At 48.0% G+C, this 19,189-nt stretch overlaps 1 protein-coding gene across 32 annotated transcripts in view; it reads left to right on the forward strand.

Annotated features, from left to right (window-relative positions):
• The window catches only part of ANK3 (ankyrin 3), a 1,906,984-nt gene that overhangs the window by 1,654,473 nt on the left and 233,322 nt on the right, over window positions 1–19,189 (forward strand). For all 32 annotated transcript variants that reach the window (XM_085608804.1, XM_085608807.1, XM_085608799.1 and 29 more), the window contains 2 exons: window positions 13,298–13,394; window positions 18,570–18,798. In XM_085608804.1, the coding sequence (XP_085464930.1) occupies window positions 13,298–13,394; window positions 18,570–18,798 (326 nt within the window). The remainder of the gene's footprint in view (window positions 1–13,297; window positions 13,395–18,569; window positions 18,799–19,189) is intronic.

Genomic DNA, 19,189 nt, shown 5'->3' on the forward strand with positions numbered 1-19,189 from the left:
GCCCTTGTGGAGTGACAGACATGCCCTGTACTGTGGATGAGGACGGTGCACTTACCCACCTGGAGGACATTGGAGCTGCCCCTGCAGGGTATACAGTGAGTGATACCCTTGTCCAGGAGCCCTGGTGGTTAGCCCTTGGTGACCGTACTGGCCTGTGCCAATCCTCCTGTCCCCACCGCTCACATTGCGAGTGTGATGATTTGTACTGTACCGCAGGCATTGGGCCTAGCTGGGATCTTGCTTACTTTTTACTGTTGCATAATGGGTCGCTCCCAGAGACAGAAGGACAGTGGCTTGGTGGGCCAAGAGGGGGTCAAGCAGGGCGCCTGAGGTTGTGGTAAAACACAACTTAATAGCAACTTTGAAAAAATGCTGGTGGCAATCAATGCTACTGGAGAACGTTTGGAGAGCAATATTGACTCCATAGTGGTGGAGCTGGGCCTCATCTTGGGCTCAAATAAAATGTTGGAACAAGTGTCTGCCCCTGGAGACTTTTCATCCAAAACCTGCTGCCCAAGAGGTTAAGCATGGATTGCTGCCTCACTACCTTGAAGGCCCACACTCGTCAATTGGAGGCTAAGCTCGGTGACCAGGTGCGGAGGGCCAGTTGTAACAACATTAGGATTGTAGGACTGCCAGAGAGAGTGGAGGGAGAGTCCATGCTGGGATACCTGGAGTACTGGGTGCAAGGATTTGTGGCTTCGGGAGGCCTGTCTAGGTTCTATTCGCTGGAACACGTGCAGTGTCTCCCTACCAAACCCCCTCCCACCCTGGAGCCCCCCTCATCCAGTGGTCGCCTGCTTGCTACATATCCGTGACAGGGACTTCCTATTTCAACAGGTGCGCAACAAAGGTCCATTTAGTGTGGAGAATCCAGACTTTACCATTAAGGTCCAGACACGGAGGGCCTCCTTCACAACCGTGAAGAAGAGGCTCTGAGATCTGGGTTTGTCTTATTCTGTATTGTTCCTGACTCACCTGCGAGTGCAGGCAAAAGGCAAGAATCACTTCTTCACGGACCCTGTGGCAGCCTGGGACTGGCTGAAGCTCTTTGACACAGCATTCGTGCAATCTGCCTTGGCAGAGCAACCTTTGCTGCAGCGACCAAGGCATCAGTGATCCTACAATTAAGGGGCATCCAACCAAACAGCAGGCAGCCGTGGAGCAGACAAGGGCAGTTTAGGATACCACCTCCCTGTGTTCCGGTGAAGGCTCGCCACACCTTGGGGCTTAATCATGTAGGAGTTCTAGTTCTAGCTTGATGACATTGACAATCCTGGGTCTGGAGAACACCCTTGCGAGGCTCCGTCCAGGCACGGCAGATAAACTCCTCTGACTCCCACCTGCAAAGTTGATGGACATCAAGTGATTTGACTTGTAACTGTGGTATTGTATTGATGGGTTAGTCATATATCCTAGTATGGTTTGCTTTTTCTTTCATGGGGCTGGGGAGGCGCCGGGCTGGGGCAAAAACCATACACTATGAGGGACCTGTCATTGGACACAAATCTGGTGGACATTGTTGGGCTGGCGAGACTCTTTCCCCTACAGAACCTTACGTTACGGAATTTGTTAGCCGTGTTGATATTTTTTCAGTTTTTAGGTCGTTGCCTACTCTGGTTTGGACAGGATGTGTTTGTCGCATTCCGGTGAGGAGATTGTGGGTGTTTTATGGGTTTGTTAGGATTTTATTCCTAGCTTTTCTTCTTTTTCTTGGTGTGCTCGCAGTTGGCGAGGCTGTGGCGAGTGACTGGCTGGTGGCAATGTACATGAATGGCTAGTAGTGATGCACATAAATGGCTGGTGGAGAAGGCTATGGTGCACTAACCTACACAAATTAATACTGCAATGGCAGACTTACTCCGAGTGATTACTTATAATGTGAGGGTATGGGGACACCGTTAAAATGCTTCACAGCTCTTGCATATATAAAATGCACAGGAGGGGCAAATTGCGTTTTTACAGGAAATGCATTTGACAGACACTGAGAGTAGGGCTCTCCAGAAGAGGTGGAGGGGCAACTTCATAATACAACCAATTCTGTGTTTGTAGAGGGGCCCTGATCTGGATCAGTCTGGGGGTCCCTTTCCAACTAGATAAGGCAATGGTGGGCCCCGAGGGGCACTACGTTCTAGTAGTAGGTACATTGGTCAACAAAGATATTGCACTGCTCAATCTATATGCTCCGAATTCTTGCCAGCCTGATGCCCCTACTGACAACAACGCTGCCTTACCTTAAGATGATCAGAGGGGATTTTAACTGTGTGGCAGACCTTCATCTGGACAGGTCTTACACCCCAATTACCAGCGTCCCTCGCATAAACTAGCACAGTCTTTCCTCACTTGGATAGGGGCTCATGAATTGCTGAAGGTTGTGTAACCCTGAGGGCCGGACATACTCCTTCCACATGGACTGATATCTGCCTCAATACATTACTCTGCTGTGACTCGATGCATGAGCGAGTGGTGGATGCAGAGTACTTGGCGAGGACGTACTGAGACCATAACTCCATGCCTACCGCTGGTTGCCCCTCGGGACCCGTGTCCCAACATGGCGATTGAATCCTACACTCCTGGAGGGCCTTTGGAGCCTCTCATGAAGAGATGATCCATAACTATTGGCTATAGAATGCACGCATGGCATTGTCGCTTGGGGTTGAGTGGAAGGCCCTCAAAGTGGTGGTGCCAGGTCACTGTATTTCAAATGAGCTGGGCGTTCGTGTTCAACTGCATGCTGACATTAAGCTGTAGGGGGAGGTACTGAACAATGTGTTTCTGGATCTGGAAGCGACAGCTGAAGGCAGGGCACAGCTCTTGAGGGGGAAAGGGACAAATTATTCATGCTGGTGGAGCTTTGAAGCACTATGATTACCAAGCTTACATTGCACGGGCCCATGTAGATAGTGATAAGTTGGGCAGTATGCTGGCTTGGCTCCTCCAGGAGGAGACAAGAGGACACACTATACTACAGATTCGGGACCAGAGGGGGGTTCATTCATTTTCTTTGGCTATCCTTAGGAGTGAGTGCTTGGAATCGCAGAGAGAGGCAGGCGTAAACCATAACCTAGCAACACCACTTCCAAGCGGTCCACACCCGGTATGAGACTCCGAGAGGCACAAACATGCTCTACTGTGGCAAGCGCACGTGAACTGTATCTGTAGGATCAGTAAAGACAATGTGGCCCTAGCAAAGTCAGCAGAATTTACGGCAAGGTATGTCTTCGGATGAGGCACTGACTAAAACATATGCAGTCTGGGCACTAGATGGTGTGTATGTAGGGCTGGGTGCCAGACTCACGCATAATGACTATTTACGTAGCATAGAATAGGAATTGTTTTGTTTCTTGCCTCTTGTTAATGTGCGTTGAGAAGTAGCAAAGCTGTCTGTGATGCTCATTTACCAACATCAGGCCGCACAAAGGATTGAGTTAGCCCTGCTTTACTTAAAAATCATGCCTAGCGGGCTACAAACATATATCTTTGCAACAAGTGCAGAACACACTTAGCTATCTCACCATCGCGAAACACCGAAGCAATGCCCCTTGAACCCGTAGCCTTTAAAAAGAAACAACTAATGGCACACTACTTCTCATGAATGCTGCTAGAAGCTGGAATTCACTAGCTCCAAAACCTACGCACTACTGCCTCTCTGGCTTCCTTCACCTCGGACCGGAAAGCCTTTTTTCTCACAGGATAGTTTAACTGAGACACTGTAATCAACTCTTGGTACAGACACCTATACTGTCTCAGTCCCCTTTACAGCTGTATGTACCTTTCTTATATTCTCCTACTCTACCATCACTTTAGAACTTAAAGTGCTATGTCTGTTTCCGTCATCATTTATGTGGTTATTAAATGGATGCGCTGTAAAACGTTTACCCTTTACTTCTTATACATTATGGGTGTGTGTCGGATAAAGGACCACAAGGGCAAAAACATAAACTTATAAAAAATGTATATAAAAATAGCTTGTTACCCTTTCTTTAATATTCTCTGTGCTTTTTGTGTTATCATAAACAAAGCATTAATTTTCAATAAACCTTCACCTTAACTTCATATTTTACGCTCATTTTGCTTTTTTTAAAACCAGTTGCATCTTTTTTATGCATTTCCTTGTGAACACGTGCTGCAGCCCAAATTACTTTACCGTGACAAATAAAAACCTTAGCGCACATCAATTTTACATACCTTGGTAAACTGTTCTCACTCACACATGCTATTAAATTTATGGAACCAAACAATTACTATGTCAACATATTTCTGCACTTTCGATTTCATGTATTATCACTATTACAGCCTTGCATAAACACACTAATTTATTTTAAATAAAGAACATGTATTACTTGAACTTAAGGGTCTGACGTAGGCCTTTGACACACTGCACGCCGGCCAACATTAAAGTGCTCTCGCATTTATGAGTCTTTGAGCTCTCTGCGTTAAAAATAACAATGCCTTTTATATATGTGTGCCTTTTAAAAACACTTAAATAAGAGGCATTGTCATTTACAATGCCATTAGCTTAAACACTCGCAAATGTGAGACCTATTGCATTGAAAATGCTTGTTTTGTTAGGCAGGGGGAGATTAAGTGATTTGCGCAGAATCGCAGGATGTTCAGCGTCATTGCCGAGGCTCGAACCCGGTTCCACAGATTCAAGGTCGACCGCCCTAGCCGTGAAGCCAACTTCTCTACCCAGGTACAGGGCCTGCTCTCGTCTTCATTGCAAGAAACCATGATTACGTTGCTGCCTAAGAAAGACAAGGACCCTGGAAAGGTCGACTCCTACTGCCCCCTTTCAATGCTCAAAGCGTATTACAAAATTCCGAGCAAGATGTGGATGATTAGGATCTTTCCTCAAGTTGGTAAATCTATACATCGTGATCAGACAGGGTTTGTCCCCACTTGTAGCACCCTACCTAATATACACCAACTTATTTATGTCTTGGACATGCGTGAGCGTTTCTCGCAAGAATCACTAATGCTGTCCGTGGACATTAGGAAGGCGCTGGGAATTCCTTTACACCCCCATAATCAGAATGGGTTTTGGGCTTCGATTTGTTAAATGGACATGGCTGTTATATACTAACCCGATTGCGAAGGCCAGAACAGAGTTGGTAATGTCAGATTCCTATCTGGACAAGTGGGGTACCAGGCAGGGCTTCCTGCTTTCCCCACTGATATTTTCCCTGGCTTTGGAGCCTTTTGCTTTAACTGTACGGTAGGGGAGGCATTATCGGGGACTTCAGATGGCGGCGAATAGCCTATATATCTTGTTATATATGCGGTTTGTATGCTCCTATATATGCGCTGCGAGGCATGTGACCTGGCGGGGGTTACTTGCAACCCTGACTACATTTGGGGGAATATCAGGTCAGTTGGCGTAAATCTTGTGCCTACCTACTGCACTCTGCCGCGGACCGTGCAGATCGCACTGGAGATGCAGTGGGAATGGACTACTATTCCTTACTTAGTGTGTTGCAATATATATATATTGGTCAGCCGAAGAGCACTTTAAGGTTAATTATAGTAGGAAAGTCTCTGCTTTGCGATGCTTGGTTGCATTCTGTAGCACCTTTCTCTTTCTATAAGCGGTCAGATTGCAGTCTTGAAGATGATGATCCTACCGCGCTTTCTCTACTTCTTTCCTGCCTTAACATAACTCTCAGGGGGATTTTTCAGGGAATTGGATGGGTTTCTTCTAACCCTGTATTTGGGCTCCTCTAGACATTGAGTTGCTCTGCCGAAGCTACACCTCCCGGTGGGTGAAGAGGAAATGACTGCTTGAGACATTGAACTTTATTGACTACGCTGGGTGGCCTAGTGGCGATCTTACCTTTGAGGCGCCTTGGGCTATGGAGTGTATGGCCTGTCCTCCCAGGGACTTTTAACAAGTATTTTGTTGAAACCAACCCTACATCGATAGGTACAGGTGCAAATATACTGATTAGGACAGGTGCGTCTGGGCTAGGGCACTGCAAACGACGCGCACAAGAGTCCCTTATACCTCTGAGCTCCCCTTGCTGACTGCACAGAATTAGCCAACCCCAGGATACTGGGGAGACCTACGCACATAGATTGAGGTGGGGTTTACTATGTTGGGAGAGCTGTTCACAGGAGGCAAAATCACCTCTTTGCAGATTTGCAAGAGTCATATGATTTTCCAGCGAGCATGGTTGGTGGGTTTCGGAGTCCGCTGGGCCTCTGGAACATGAGTGCCTCCGTTACCTCTTCATTATAACGGTTAAGCCGAGGGCGCTTATACTTCTTTATAGGGCCCTTCTGAAGACTGATCTGTCCCCGCTGCATCCGCAATGGATGACGGATCTGGGGACGTTCTTCGATGATACTGCTTGGAGGAAGACCTTGGCTTGCACCCCCAAGATTTCCAGTAATGCAAGGTTTAAATAGATTCCCCGGAACCTCGTCAGCATGCCACTGCTGAGGGGAAGAGGGCGCAGACTTCAACCAAATGGTCTGGAAATGTTCCACGCTACGGTCCTTTGAAAGCACCCCACAATTATGTTTGCTAGGTCTTCAGAGATGCAGTGCTGCTCACAAGGTTACCGATAAGTTCACAGATCTGGCACTCATCATTGCCCAGTTGATGAGCAGGAAGTCGTCTGGAGGTCCCGATCGTACAGGTGGTGAAGGGAAGTGATTAAGTGGGCGGACTTTGAGAGAGAGGCGCTACGGTGGAAGGAGGATAAGGGGTGCATAGCAACCCAACCCTGCTGGAGTGGGATACAGTGCTGTTGGCTTGCCCTAGACTGGACTTTCAAGGCAGGGTATTGATGGAGGACCAACCTTCTGGGGGTCCCCGATGGCACCGGCCACACCTCTATGCTGTGGTCGCTAGACCTGGGGTGGATCTGGCCGGGGGGACCCTGGCGGGCCTGACTGCAGAGTGCGTGGCTATTTAAGTGTGTGGGGGTTTGATTGGTCCTGTTTTCGAAACCCCTGAATGACTAGGCCTACGCAGTGCACACAGTGGGTTCCACCATACCAGACTTGCTCTGTATATATTATTTTGTGATTCAATGAATACATTTCAGTTTTGATGATGCCCTCATTTGCCATGCCTGCACACTGTTCTTGATATTGTTCTGCTATGTGAGTTTATGTGAAAATGCATGCTAAATGTTAAGTTAAACAAAAAGTGGAGGAAAGCTTCACAGGTGAGAGAGAGGAGCATGGAGCGCAGTAGGGTAGAGAAGCATTCGGGCTAGAGAGACTAATGTGGAGGTGTGAGAAAAGCACACTAGAGAAAGCAGGTTGGGCTAGAAGCACATGGTGCAAGCACAACTCATTGGTACAGGAGAGAAGGACAAGGGCAAAAAACAGCAACACAGAGCGCCACGGATTAGGAGATGTGAAGTACCTGAGGAAGACACCCTGTAAACACATTCACTTTCATGATTGCGCTCAGCCAAAATAAGAGAAAGTAGCCTCCGAAAAGTAAGCACTGGAAGGACACAATGAGGCCAGGCTCCAGGGCTAGAACAAACACAAGAAGAGGAAATAAAGCCCAAACAAGCTGATGAATAAAAAGCAAGCAAATGAGAATGACAATACAGCCAGCCAATAGTAGTAAATATGTGGGCTTTAAGCCCATTGTAAGCCGACAATAGGTCGTTTTACCATCAGACCTCTTATGCTGGCTGGTAGGCAAGACCTAAAAAAATATTTATTTCTGTAAACAATGCATTTATGAGATTAGGAATTTAATTTGTGAACATTGTGTGTGTGTGTACATCGAATATACACATCTTTAATATGCATACTCTGGACCCACATTGGAATTATTTAAAGCAAGCAAGATGACTTTGTTAAATACTTACCAATGTTACAAGATGCAGGCCACAAGCTTGAATTCAATAAATGCCATCTTAGGCTCCGCTCTTTCCATAGTAATACATTGGCATTATTATATTGCATACTAGTAACACCTGCTCTGTACATTGTTTAGAAACTGCAGAAGCGCGTCCTGAAGTGCTAATTAAAAGCACTCAGTTCACACAGCTTTATTCGATCTTTATAAAAACAGACCATAAAAGCACAGATCATCTTAAAATTTCGGCACCATTATATAAACATATATACAGAGTTAAAATAGGAATTAAACAGATTACTATGATCCGGGTAAATTCATATAAAATCATTTAAATCACTTAAAAGTTAAAATTAGTTATTACTGCCAAGTGGTCGTCCCACCATTTTCCTCTTTCTAAAACAGGCCCACAAAAATGAAGCAGCACAAAAGCATACAAATGGATCCAATAGGGCCTTTAAATAATACATAGCCACCCGACACTGTCTGAATTTGTGGTACCTCAGAATTGGGAGTATAAATGTTTTTCTTTCCACTGAATAGTTTTTAAAGAATAGTACAATGTGGAGGTCTGACTGCACGGCGTGGTTATTGCAGGGGCAGGTTGAGAGATCTGCCAATCTTTGTTGAGAGTATCCAAGGAGTAACGGAATCATGTTAATTCTAAAACGCTGTAGAATGAATCTATGCTGCACATTATTTATGCGAGAGAGATAATGAAAACCTTCCCCTCAATCAATCAATCAATCAATCAATGAATTTGTAAAGCGCGCTACTCACCCGTAGGGTCTCAAGGCGCTTGGGGGAGGGGTATCCGCTACTGCTCGAAGAGCCAGGTCTTGAGCTGTTTCCTGAAGGAGAGATGGTTCTGGGTCAGTCGTAGGTGGGTGGGGAGGGAGTTCCATGTCTTGGCCACCAGGTAGGAGAAGGATCTTCCTCCGGCGGTGGTCTTGTGGATGCGCGGGACGGTGGCGAGGGCGAGGCTGGCGGAGCGGAGGTGGCGGGTGGGTGTGTAGAATGTGAGGCGGTTGTTGAGGTATGTGGGTCCCATGTCATGGAGAGCCTTGTGTGCGTGGGTGAGGAGTCTGAACATGATCCTCTTGCTGATGGGGAGCCAGTGCAGGTCTCTCAGCTGGGGAGAGATGTGGCTGAAGTGGGGGGTGTCCAGGATAAGTCGTGCAGAAGCGTTCTGTATGCGCTGGAGTCTTTTCTGTATTTTGGCTGTGGTTCCAGCATAGAGGGTGTTTCCGTAGTCCAGTCGGCTGGTGACGAGGGCCTGGGTGACCGTCTTCCTGGTGTCGGTGGGGATCCACCGGAAGATCTTTCGGAGCATGCGCAGGGTGTTGAAGCAGGATGACGAGACGGCGTTGACTTGCTTGGTCATCGTGAGGGAGGAGTCCAGGATGAAGCCCAGGTTGCGAGCATGGTCCGTTGGCTTTGGAGCGGAGCCCAGGGCAGGGAGCCACCAGGAGTTGTCCCAGGCGGAGGGGGATGTTCCCAGGATGAGGACTTCCGTCTTATCTGAGTTCAGTTTCAGCCGGCTGAGCTTCATCCATTCCGCGACGTCTTTCATTCCTTCCTGGAGGTTGGCTCTGGCTGTGGCGGGGTCGTTGGTGAGGGAGAGGATCAGCTGGGTGTCGTCGGCGTAGGAGATGATGTTGAGGTTGTGTTGGCGTGCGATGGCTGCGAGGGGGCTCATGTAGACGTTGAAGAGGGTGGGGCTGAGCGAGGATCCTTGCGGGACGCCGCAGATGACTTCGGTGGCCACGGACCGGAACGGGGGAAGGCGGACTCTCTGGCTCCTGCGAATGTTGCTGAGGCGCTGTATCAGGGTGCGGTGGCATACGGTGTCTAAGGCTGCCGAGAGGTCGAGGAGGATGAGGGCAGCTGTTTCCCCGTTGTCGAGCAGGGACCTGATGTCGGTGGCTGCGATGAGGGCGGTCTCGGTGCTGTGGTTTGCTCGGAAGCGGGACTGCGAGGGTTCGAGGGATCCGTTGGTCTCGAGGAAGGCGGAGAGTTGTTTGTTGACGATCTTCTCGATGACTTTGGCCGGAAAGGGGAGGAGCGAGATGGGGCGGAAGTTCTTGAGGTCCGTGGGGTCCGCGGTGGGTTTCTTCAGGAGGGCGCTGAGCTCGGCGTGTTTCCAGCTCTCTGGGAAGGTGGTGAATGCGAAGGAGCTGTTGATGATGTTCCGGAGTTGGGGTGCGATGATGGAGTCGGCTTTGTTGAAGATGTGGTGTGGGCAGGGGTCGGTTGGGGAGCCGGAGTGGAGGGTGTTCATCGTGTGGGTGGTATCTTCAGTGCTGACCGTCGTCCAGGTGCGGAGGGTGGTGGTGGGGGGCGCCGGATCGGTGGTAGGGTGTGCGGTCTGTGCGCCGAAACTGTTGTGTATGTCGGCAATCTTGCAGTGAAAGAACGAAGCGAGTGAGTCGCATAGGTCCTGCGAGGGTGTGATGTCGTTGTTGCAGGCGCTGGGGCTGGAGAGCTCTTTGACGATGCTGAAGAGTTCCTTGCTGTTGTGGGTGTTGTTGTCCAGTCGTTCTTTGAATGTGGTCCTGTTGGTGGTGTTTGCGGGTGGCGTTCTTGAGGGCTGTCATGTTTTCTGTAGTCTGGTCGTGGCGCCAGGCTTTCTCGAGGGTGCGGCAGGTTTTCTTGGAGTTTTTGAGGTTGTTGGTGAAACAGGAAGCTTTCTTGCTGCCGTGTCTGCTGGGGGGTTCTTCAGTGGTGCGATGTCATCGGCGCTGTTGGTGAGCCACTGTGTTAGGTTGCGGGCTGCTTCGTTGGGGTCCGTCGTGTTGGTGGGGGGGTTCTGGCTGAGGGAGGTGGTGAGCTGGTCTGCGGTGATCTTGCTCCAGCTTCTGCGGGGAACCTGTTGAGGGTGGTTGTGGGTCGTGGTTCTCCTGAAGTTGAAGTGGACGCAGCTGTGGTCTGTCCAGTGCAGTCCGGTGGAGTGGCTGAAGGAGATGTGCTTGCTGGAGGAGAAGATGGGGTCAAGCGTGTGGCCGGCGATGTGGGGGGGGGGGGGTGGGTGTTCACCAGTTGCTTGAGTCCGAGGTTGGCGAGGTTGTCCAGCAGGGTGGCGGTGTTGCTGTCATTGTTGTTCTTCAGGTGGAAGTTGAGGTCTCCTAGGAGGATGTAGTCTGAGGAGGTGAGGGCGTGCGGGCTGACGAAGTCTGCGATGGCTTCGCTGAATTGTGTGCGTGGACCCGGGGGTCTGTAGACGAGGGTGCCTCTGAGGGTGGTCTTGGGGTCGGTGTGTATCTGGAAGTGAAGGTGTTCGGCGGCGGTGAGGGTGTCGTCGGAGTTGGTCGTGATTTGGATGGTGTTTCTGTGGACGATGGCGATGCCTCCTCCGGCTTGGTTGACGCGGTCCTTCCGGGCAACCTTGTAGCCATCCGGGATGGCTATGGCGATGTCGGGAGCTGAGGAGGCGTTCATCCATGTTTCTGTGAGGAAGGCGACGTCTGGTGATGTTGTGTCGAGAAGGTTCCAGAGTTTGACGGCGTGCCTGTGGATGGAGCGGGTGTTGAGCAAGATGCACTTGAGGTGGTCGTTGCTGGAGCCTGGCTTGGTGGGTGCGGTGAAAGATCGGGTGCAGGTGAAGTTGCAGGCGTGGCAGGTGAATGCTCCGTGGGTGCGTTTCGGGTTGGCTTGGTAGCAGGCTGGCTGTCGGCCGGTGTTGAGTGCGTGGAGGGTGGCGGCGTCGTATCTCTGTCGGGTTGGCTGGCTCCGGCGGGGTCCAGGGGTTCTGGCGCTGGGCGCGGTCCGGGCGTGGACGGGCTTGCCTTTGGCGCATCTTCGGCGTGCAATCGGCGCGCCCGCTGCGCGTACGCGCAGTCCCCGCCATATATGGCGAAGTGGGAGGGAGGAGCAGCTGGGAGGCGGGAGCGGGGCGGCGAATGGAGAGCGGGTGTCAAGAGGAGGGGGCGGTGCCGCAGGAGAGCAGCGGCGGGGGGCGGAAGGGGGGGTGGAAAGAGCGAGAAGACGGAGCGGGAGAGCGAGGGCAAGCCTGGAGAGCAGGGGCCTTAAGGAGAGGCGGCAGCAAGAGAGGCCAAGAAGGCAGCAGAATCTGTGCACACGGGGGCCATGCGGAGTGGAGTGACTAGTCTTGGTGGAACCAGATCATAAGCAATAGAGGAATGATGGATAAGTTTCTTTTCCCTACCGGCATAATCTGATCTCTGAACAAATAGGTCCTTTTCTTTGTGACCCTTTTACGGGACTCAGGGTCACTCTTTTAATATTATTATTATTGAGTAGACATAAGACTGCCGGAAATCTTCATGGTGGCCTTTGACACAGTACTTCAAGTTTCAGCGTGAGCAAATCCCTTCTGGGTAAGTGCATATTAGCTATGGAGATTGTACGAAGCACGACACTAGGCAGTACAATGATCCATGCAGTCTGTAAACCCCCCATTAAGGTTTACCTATTGAAATTTTTGTACATGTTTTTTCCCATCTCGTTCATAAATAAACCGTGCTCAGAGAGCAAAAGCCTTGAGGACACAAAAACAAGCTAATTATGGCCCCACGATCAGTGGCAGCTCCACTAATGTGGTTTGCACTCCATCCCTATGTTTGCATGACTGCTTGGTAGACCCTTGGGGCCGGTCAAACAGTCATGTGCACTTGGCTTGTTCTGCTCTGGGCTGTGTTGCACAGCCAGTGGAGAAAATGCCCTAACTCACATTCCCTGCCTGAGCGGCCAAACAGGCCACTCAGACCAATCACAACGCTGCTCATGCAGCGTCATGATTGGCTGGAAGAGTCCGGGAGCCTGGGTGCTTCTGGTGCTGGCGAGGATGGAGGAGAGATGGGTGGTGGCTGCAGTGGCAATCAAGGAGAAGGTAAGTTTTGTTTTTCATTTTTTTTCATCCTCACCACCCCCTTCCAGAGGCAGCCGCTACTGCCCACGATATACATTTGCTTTGTACCTTGTCAGAAACCCTGGTGGTAAAGTTCTGGGTTTTAAAGGTGCCAAGGCGTTGAATTTTGGGGTATGACAAACCAAGTGATCACTGCTGCAAAAATAAAATACCTACCAGTATTTAAAAAGCTTTGTTTTCATTTCACTTGTTGAGGTCGTACTTCAATTAATTAATGCACCATATGCCATTCAAACTTTGTTTAGTGTTCACTTGTTTTATCAAATGTCTGCTTTTATGTTTCGGTCTAATACTATTTTAACTGCGTATTTGTATTCGAATGTTTTTTTTTTTTACTTTTATCATCTTTTGTATATTTTTGGTTTACTGAGCTTCTTTCACCAACAGGAATGTTTACATTTTCCAGTTCAGTATTTTTCTGTGTAAGTGCAGTTCATACCCAGGCTGGTTACTGGATCAGACTCTGGGGGGTTTGCTGTCATACTATTGATTCGTTATTTCATAATTTTAAACTTTTACCGAGTAAGAAAGAAACGCTGATTAATAATATTGTATCCACATTAAGTGTACTTTCTTTTCAGGGGGAACATCGCCTGCTCAGTGGGAAGACATTACAGGAACAACCCCATTGACGTTTTCAAATGATTGTGTTTCCTTCACTACAAATGTCTCAGCAAGGTAAGAAAATATTATGCTGACTTTGTCAAAATTGTGTTACGTCCTTGCAAAGTTCTTTTACTGAAATAGCTGTATGATTTTGATCTGTGCATGTATTTTAAATTGCCTGTGGCAGAAATGCTTGTGACTTACATTGGGCACAATTTTGTTTTGAAGGAGTAGATATATGAGGTCGCCATATTTGTGAAACATGAGCTATTACCATTTCTCAGCAGTGAATACCTTGAGTGGGTTCTGAGTGACTTTGTGAGATCCACTGTCTGTGGTATTTTGTGTTGCTTATTTTTGGGCATAGTTTCGGTTCTCACTGCATTTGATTTTCATATTTGAATGCCTCGGTTCTTCATTTTGGGATGTAGCAATGGACACTAGCAGAGCAAGCGGTGCTTGGTTTTCTTGATCTTAAGCTTGCAGTCATATGGTCATTACAGACTGAGGGAAAGTCACAAGTTCAGGCCAAACGCGAAGGAGGGAGGACTGGATACAGTGACTAGGTTAGTCCTGCTGAAAAAGTAACCTTCTCTAAGTCTGGCACGAAGAGTCCAGTTCGCGTTGGAGGAGATTGTGAGGAAAGCAACATGGTTGGTTATCACTGTAGAACAAAGAGCAGACCTTGCATCGCGAACAGTCATCGCTGTAGTGCAAAGATTCTGATTGGCGTCCCAACACTTGTCTCTGGAGCTTTGCATTTGCAGTCACCGCTGGCAATCATTTCTGTAGCGCTAAGTGTTGATCAAGCGTTGTTGGTTGTAGCTGACAGCTGCTGTATCGCAAAGAGTCTGATTCACTGAAGTTTCGCATTAGTGATTGTGGCCAGTGGCAAGATCTCAACTCGAACGGCCCAGTTCGCATTTGCAGGAGCCCAAAACTTCAGGATTGCACTGTGATGCCAGCCAAGGGTCCAGGACCTGGGGGGGGCACCTCTTAGGGTTTAGGGACTCACTCTAGCAGAGACCAGCAGGGCTCAGGCAGGTCCAATTGCAAATCCATGCAGGTCCAGTTACATCAGGCCAGCTGGACAGTTGCAGGGAGGCCTCTGGAGCTTGTTGTGACCCTGTAGCACAAATCAAACTCCAGGGAATCTGTCTCAAGAGAATATTTTGGATACAATTAATGCCCATCTCCTGCCACATGTATGCAGTTACTTTTTTACGCTCAAAGCAAGGAAACTTCTCCGCCTGCCCCAACATATTTATTTAATTTATTTATGCATTTTTGTATAGCTCTAAATTACCTAAAGGGGCCAGAGTGAATTATAGTAGATCTGTCATTAGATCGATAGCTAGTTACAAAGGATTCAAGAATTAACAAATATAATTATATAAGCTCTAGAATTACAAAATGGTAAAAAAGGAAACAAGGTGTACAATAGGTATATACAGCAGTGAAAAAGTTGTATATGTCTGATGAAGATAAGGTAGCGTAGTTCTGGGCCAAGAAGTGGGTGAACATGTTCTCAATGGAGGGTATTTGCTGTAATGTCTTAGCTAAGCTGTTGTTTTTTCTATAAAGATATGCTTATTCTCATTTGGACATTTGAACGTAGCCATTTACAGAAAAATCAACATTTGGCTGTCCACGCCTTTTAATTTACCGATGATTGCTTATGGACATTACAAAAGCAGGATTCTTTTTACGGAAGTCACTAAAGTCTCCAACATGGGTTCAGTGCGCTGATTGGTCGTATCTATAGGTCTCAATTCCTAGGGTCCCAGCTGGAACCAGTGTGTGCATGCCCTCCACCTATCTCATGCCCAATGAGTGGAGTGTGGTTTCTCATATGCTCTCAGTATCGTATTGTCTTGTGGTTCGCATTTGACTTTAAGTGTGGGTCAATTGGGGTAAGGGAAACTGGGATAAATCATAACGGAATAAGCTAGGTAACCTTTAAAACAGGTAGTAACTATGTCTCTAGTTGTGGGGGGTGAGAAGGGGTGGCACAGCCCCAGGGTGTGTAACATGAGTTGCCATCGAGTAGTGGCGACCAAACTATTCATGACGCATGGTCTATGTCTGGGGCTGGAGAGAGAAAGCAGCAACAGCAGTGTGCAGTGTGTTAGCCAGTCATAGCACTCAGAGTGAGGTAGGCCTTGCCCTCGGGCCACTCATTACGCTTCATGACCACTCTCATCTATCTCTCCATCTGCAGTGAGCCCTCTCCTCCCCATTTCATTCAGCGCTTTATAGACCCATGCCACAAGGTGTTGTGTGGAGCCCACAGAGAGAATTGGAAGCACTGTGTGAAGTAGGGGCTCATACCGTCTGGTGTTCTACTGTGTAAGTCAGGAACTGACCACACAGGCCGTGGGTTTTAGAGAAGTCCTCCATTGGAATTTGGACTCCCTTCAAGAAACAATTTCCCGTCATCTCAAGGCCTGTCCCTGTCCATTCAGAGAGTTTGGCTGCAGTGAAACAGGCCACAGGGTCTCCATGCGGAAGGCCCACCAGTGGTAGAGCTGGGGCATATGGGGGGCCCTCCAGGTTCGGACATGGTGACGACACCAGCAATGCAAAGCCACTTGTGTCAGTGTACTGTGCTGGGGGATGGCTATCTCTGGGCAAAGCAGGTGGGCCAACAGGAGTCCCCGATAGGGGCCAGACCTAAGAGATCCAATTTATGATTGTGGGTATTATCAAGCCATCTAGCCATCCACTGCAATGGAACAGGCAAATAATACAGTTCGAAGTCTGGGTCTACCAATCTTCTGGCAACTGGAGGGTGCCTCAAGACCTCCAAAGACACCCAATGGCAGGCGCCATCCCAAATCAAGTCGCATAGAAGGGCATCACGTTGTTTGACTCATGCCACGGGAATCTGCTAATTCAAAGACTCAGGAATGTTGGAGTTGTCGGCTCAGCATTAAAGTGGCTACAATCCTTTTTAGAGGACCGATCCTTTGTAGTCTTTGAAGAGGAATTTATCTCCAAGCCAATGCCTCTTAGGCGTGGGGTGCCTCAGGGCTCGTCCCTGAGCCCCACTCTATTTAACGTTTATTTGAGTCCCTCGGCGGAAATAGTGACACCTTTTGGTATCCAGATCATCACCTATGCTGATGATACTCAGTTGGTGGTGTCGCTTAATCAATTGGACAATTCAGGCTCAGGTTTGGCTTCATGCCTGGGAAAGGTTTCTAGCTGGATAGATAGCTTGTGTTTGAAACTTAATGGAGCTAAGACAGAGCTGATGCTCCTGGGTAATCATACAGCACTGAGAATAGACTCTTTCTGGCCTAGCTGTTTGGGCCCTCCACCTTCCGCCAAAGACCAAATTAAGAGTCTTGGTTTGGTTGGATCACAATCTTGATTTTAAGGAGCAAGCACGCAAGGTGGCAGCCTGCTGTTATGGGATCTTAAGAAGGCTAAGAAAGATCCTCCCCTTGCTTCCTTTTTCTGCTAGAAGAGTGCTGTTCCAGGCATTGATTTTGTCTCGCCTGGACTAGGCAAATGCTCTATACCTGGGAAGCCCACTTACCACCATCAAAAAGTTGCAGATTGTGCAAAATTGCGCTGCATGTCTGCTTACAAATACTTCCAAACGCACTTCAGCCAAATCTGCGCTCACATCGCTCCATTGGCTACCAATTCAAGAAAGAATCCAATTCAAGGCTATGTGTATTATACACAAAGCATTCTCAGGCAATGGCCCACCGATCATTAGATCCATCATTCAGCCTTATCGCTCCCTTAGGTGTTTAAGATCAGATAACAAGCTGTTGGTAGCAGTCCCTAAAAACGGAAATCACGAAGCGGAGGGCGCCGCTTCGCGTATAATGCTGCTAAATTATGGAATCGCCTACCCCTCTGGATTCCCCTTGAACCGAATTATCTGACCTTTTGCAAGCATCTAAAGACCTTTCTGTTCCCTTAACTCCTCTCGAAGTCACCCTGCATTTTAGCGCTGGGATGCCCCTGGGTAGCCATGCGCTCTATAAATGTCTATAATAATAATATTTATAATAATAATAATCTAAAGTGGCAGGTTAGTAAAGAAGTATAACAAACGAGGGAGCATCACCATCTTGGAGACACGATACACGCTCCATAAGTGACAGCCGCAAAGACCTCCAAGAGGCGACATGCATTCAGGGAACTGAAATGCCTTCCCCCCCACGCATGCAAGGGAACATGCACGTCTTAGATCGGTTAACCCTCAGGCCCTATACCACCCGAAGCCTTCTAGGAGCTGAGTTGCGCCCTGTACACCCACTGATCTGTTTGAGAAATAAAGAAGGATATCATCAGCATAAAGCAAGATAAGATGTTCATGGCCTTCTATTGTTATATTGCTACCTCTGCCCTGTCGGAATAGTTTTGCCAAAGGTTCAGTAGCCAGGGCGAAGATCAGAGGGGACAATGGGCATCCCTGCCTGGTCACCCTAACTACTCCATATGTAGCGGAAACTATGGAGCCCATCTTTACTCATGCCGTTGGGTCCGCATAAAGGAGGGTAACCTACTTGATTCATCTCTTCCCCCAGCCCCATCCTTTAGCTAAGCTGTTGTTAAAGGAGTAAGATTTTCAGTTCCATTTTGGAGGTTGCCAGCAAGGTGGTAGGCCGTAGGTTTGTAGGCAGCGAGTTACCAATTCTGGTTGTTCTACCCAAGAAGGATTGAGCCAGGAGTCGTTCCTTTTTAAAAGTAAAGTCAGGGGTTTTAGCCACAAAGCTCTGGCATTTTACAATGGTCTAGAGCCTCCTGAAAGCTTGAGTTTTTTCACCAGGTAACGTGGAGTGGGTGTGAGTGTTGCTTCATGGGTGATGCAAGCAGTCTTGTATACATCTTTGGCTTCAGTGGGCAATCACCAGAGATAGACCAGCATAGGTATGATGTGGTCATTATTATTATTATTGTTTTCTGCTATGAAATGGCTTTAAAAAAAAATAAGAAACACATTACCAGAATAGAAAAAATTACTTTTGTGTCGAGCTTGCTAAATTTAGTCAACTGCTAATGCTTTGGAGGCCCTATATGTAAGTTTTATTTTGTCATCACAGCTAAACATTTTGCCTTCCAATTCTTCACTGCTTTATGGAAATGTAACATCCAATGAAATACAATATCGTGGCTACTGATAGACCACTCTGCTTAAATAGGAACCTTTTTTATTATTAAGGAAATTGTTTCTGTTTAAAAAAATAAAACCCTTTTCCTTTTATCTGTTTCTTCTTAACACAGGTTTTGGCTGGGAGACTGCCACCAAATCCCAGAGACAGTCAGCCTTGCCACACAGCTGTACAGAGAGTTAATCTGTGTTCCGTACATGGCCAAGTTTGTTGTGTTTGCCAAAATGAATGACCCAGTGGAAGCCCGCCTGCGCTGTTTTTGCATGACAGATGATAAAGTTGACAAAACTTTGGAACAGCAGGAGAACTTTGAAGAGGTTGCCAGGAGCAAAGACATTGAGGTATACTTCCTTTTTCACAATGACTTTTCTGTGGTTATGTATAGGCTCTGTTGTCTAATGTGTAGTATTAGCTGCTTTGTTCATGATTCTGACATTGGGACATACTGCTACACAGTGTGAGATGCGCAAGAGGTGAAAGACAATCTAAAGCAACCAAACAGCGTAATGTTTAACAGCCGGGATTACACTATATTTCCTGAGATGCAAGTTATTTTATTATTTGTGCTCCTTGTTACAGTATATAATCTGAAAGAAACACGTTAGTTAGATTCCTCACCTTAGAATATCCCCAGGCGTCAGACTGGATCCGGAAGATTTTTCGTCAGCAATACACCTTGCGCGTCGCTAGGCGTCGTCTGCGGCTCCGCGTCCGTCGTCGGCGTCGTGCGCC

Source organism: Triturus cristatus, chromosome 1_2 (assembly GCF_964204655.1).
Source record: "Triturus cristatus chromosome 1_2, aTriCri1.1, whole genome shotgun sequence".
In the NCBI taxonomy this organism is placed as follows: Eukaryota; Metazoa; Chordata; class Amphibia; order Caudata; family Salamandridae; genus Triturus; species Triturus cristatus.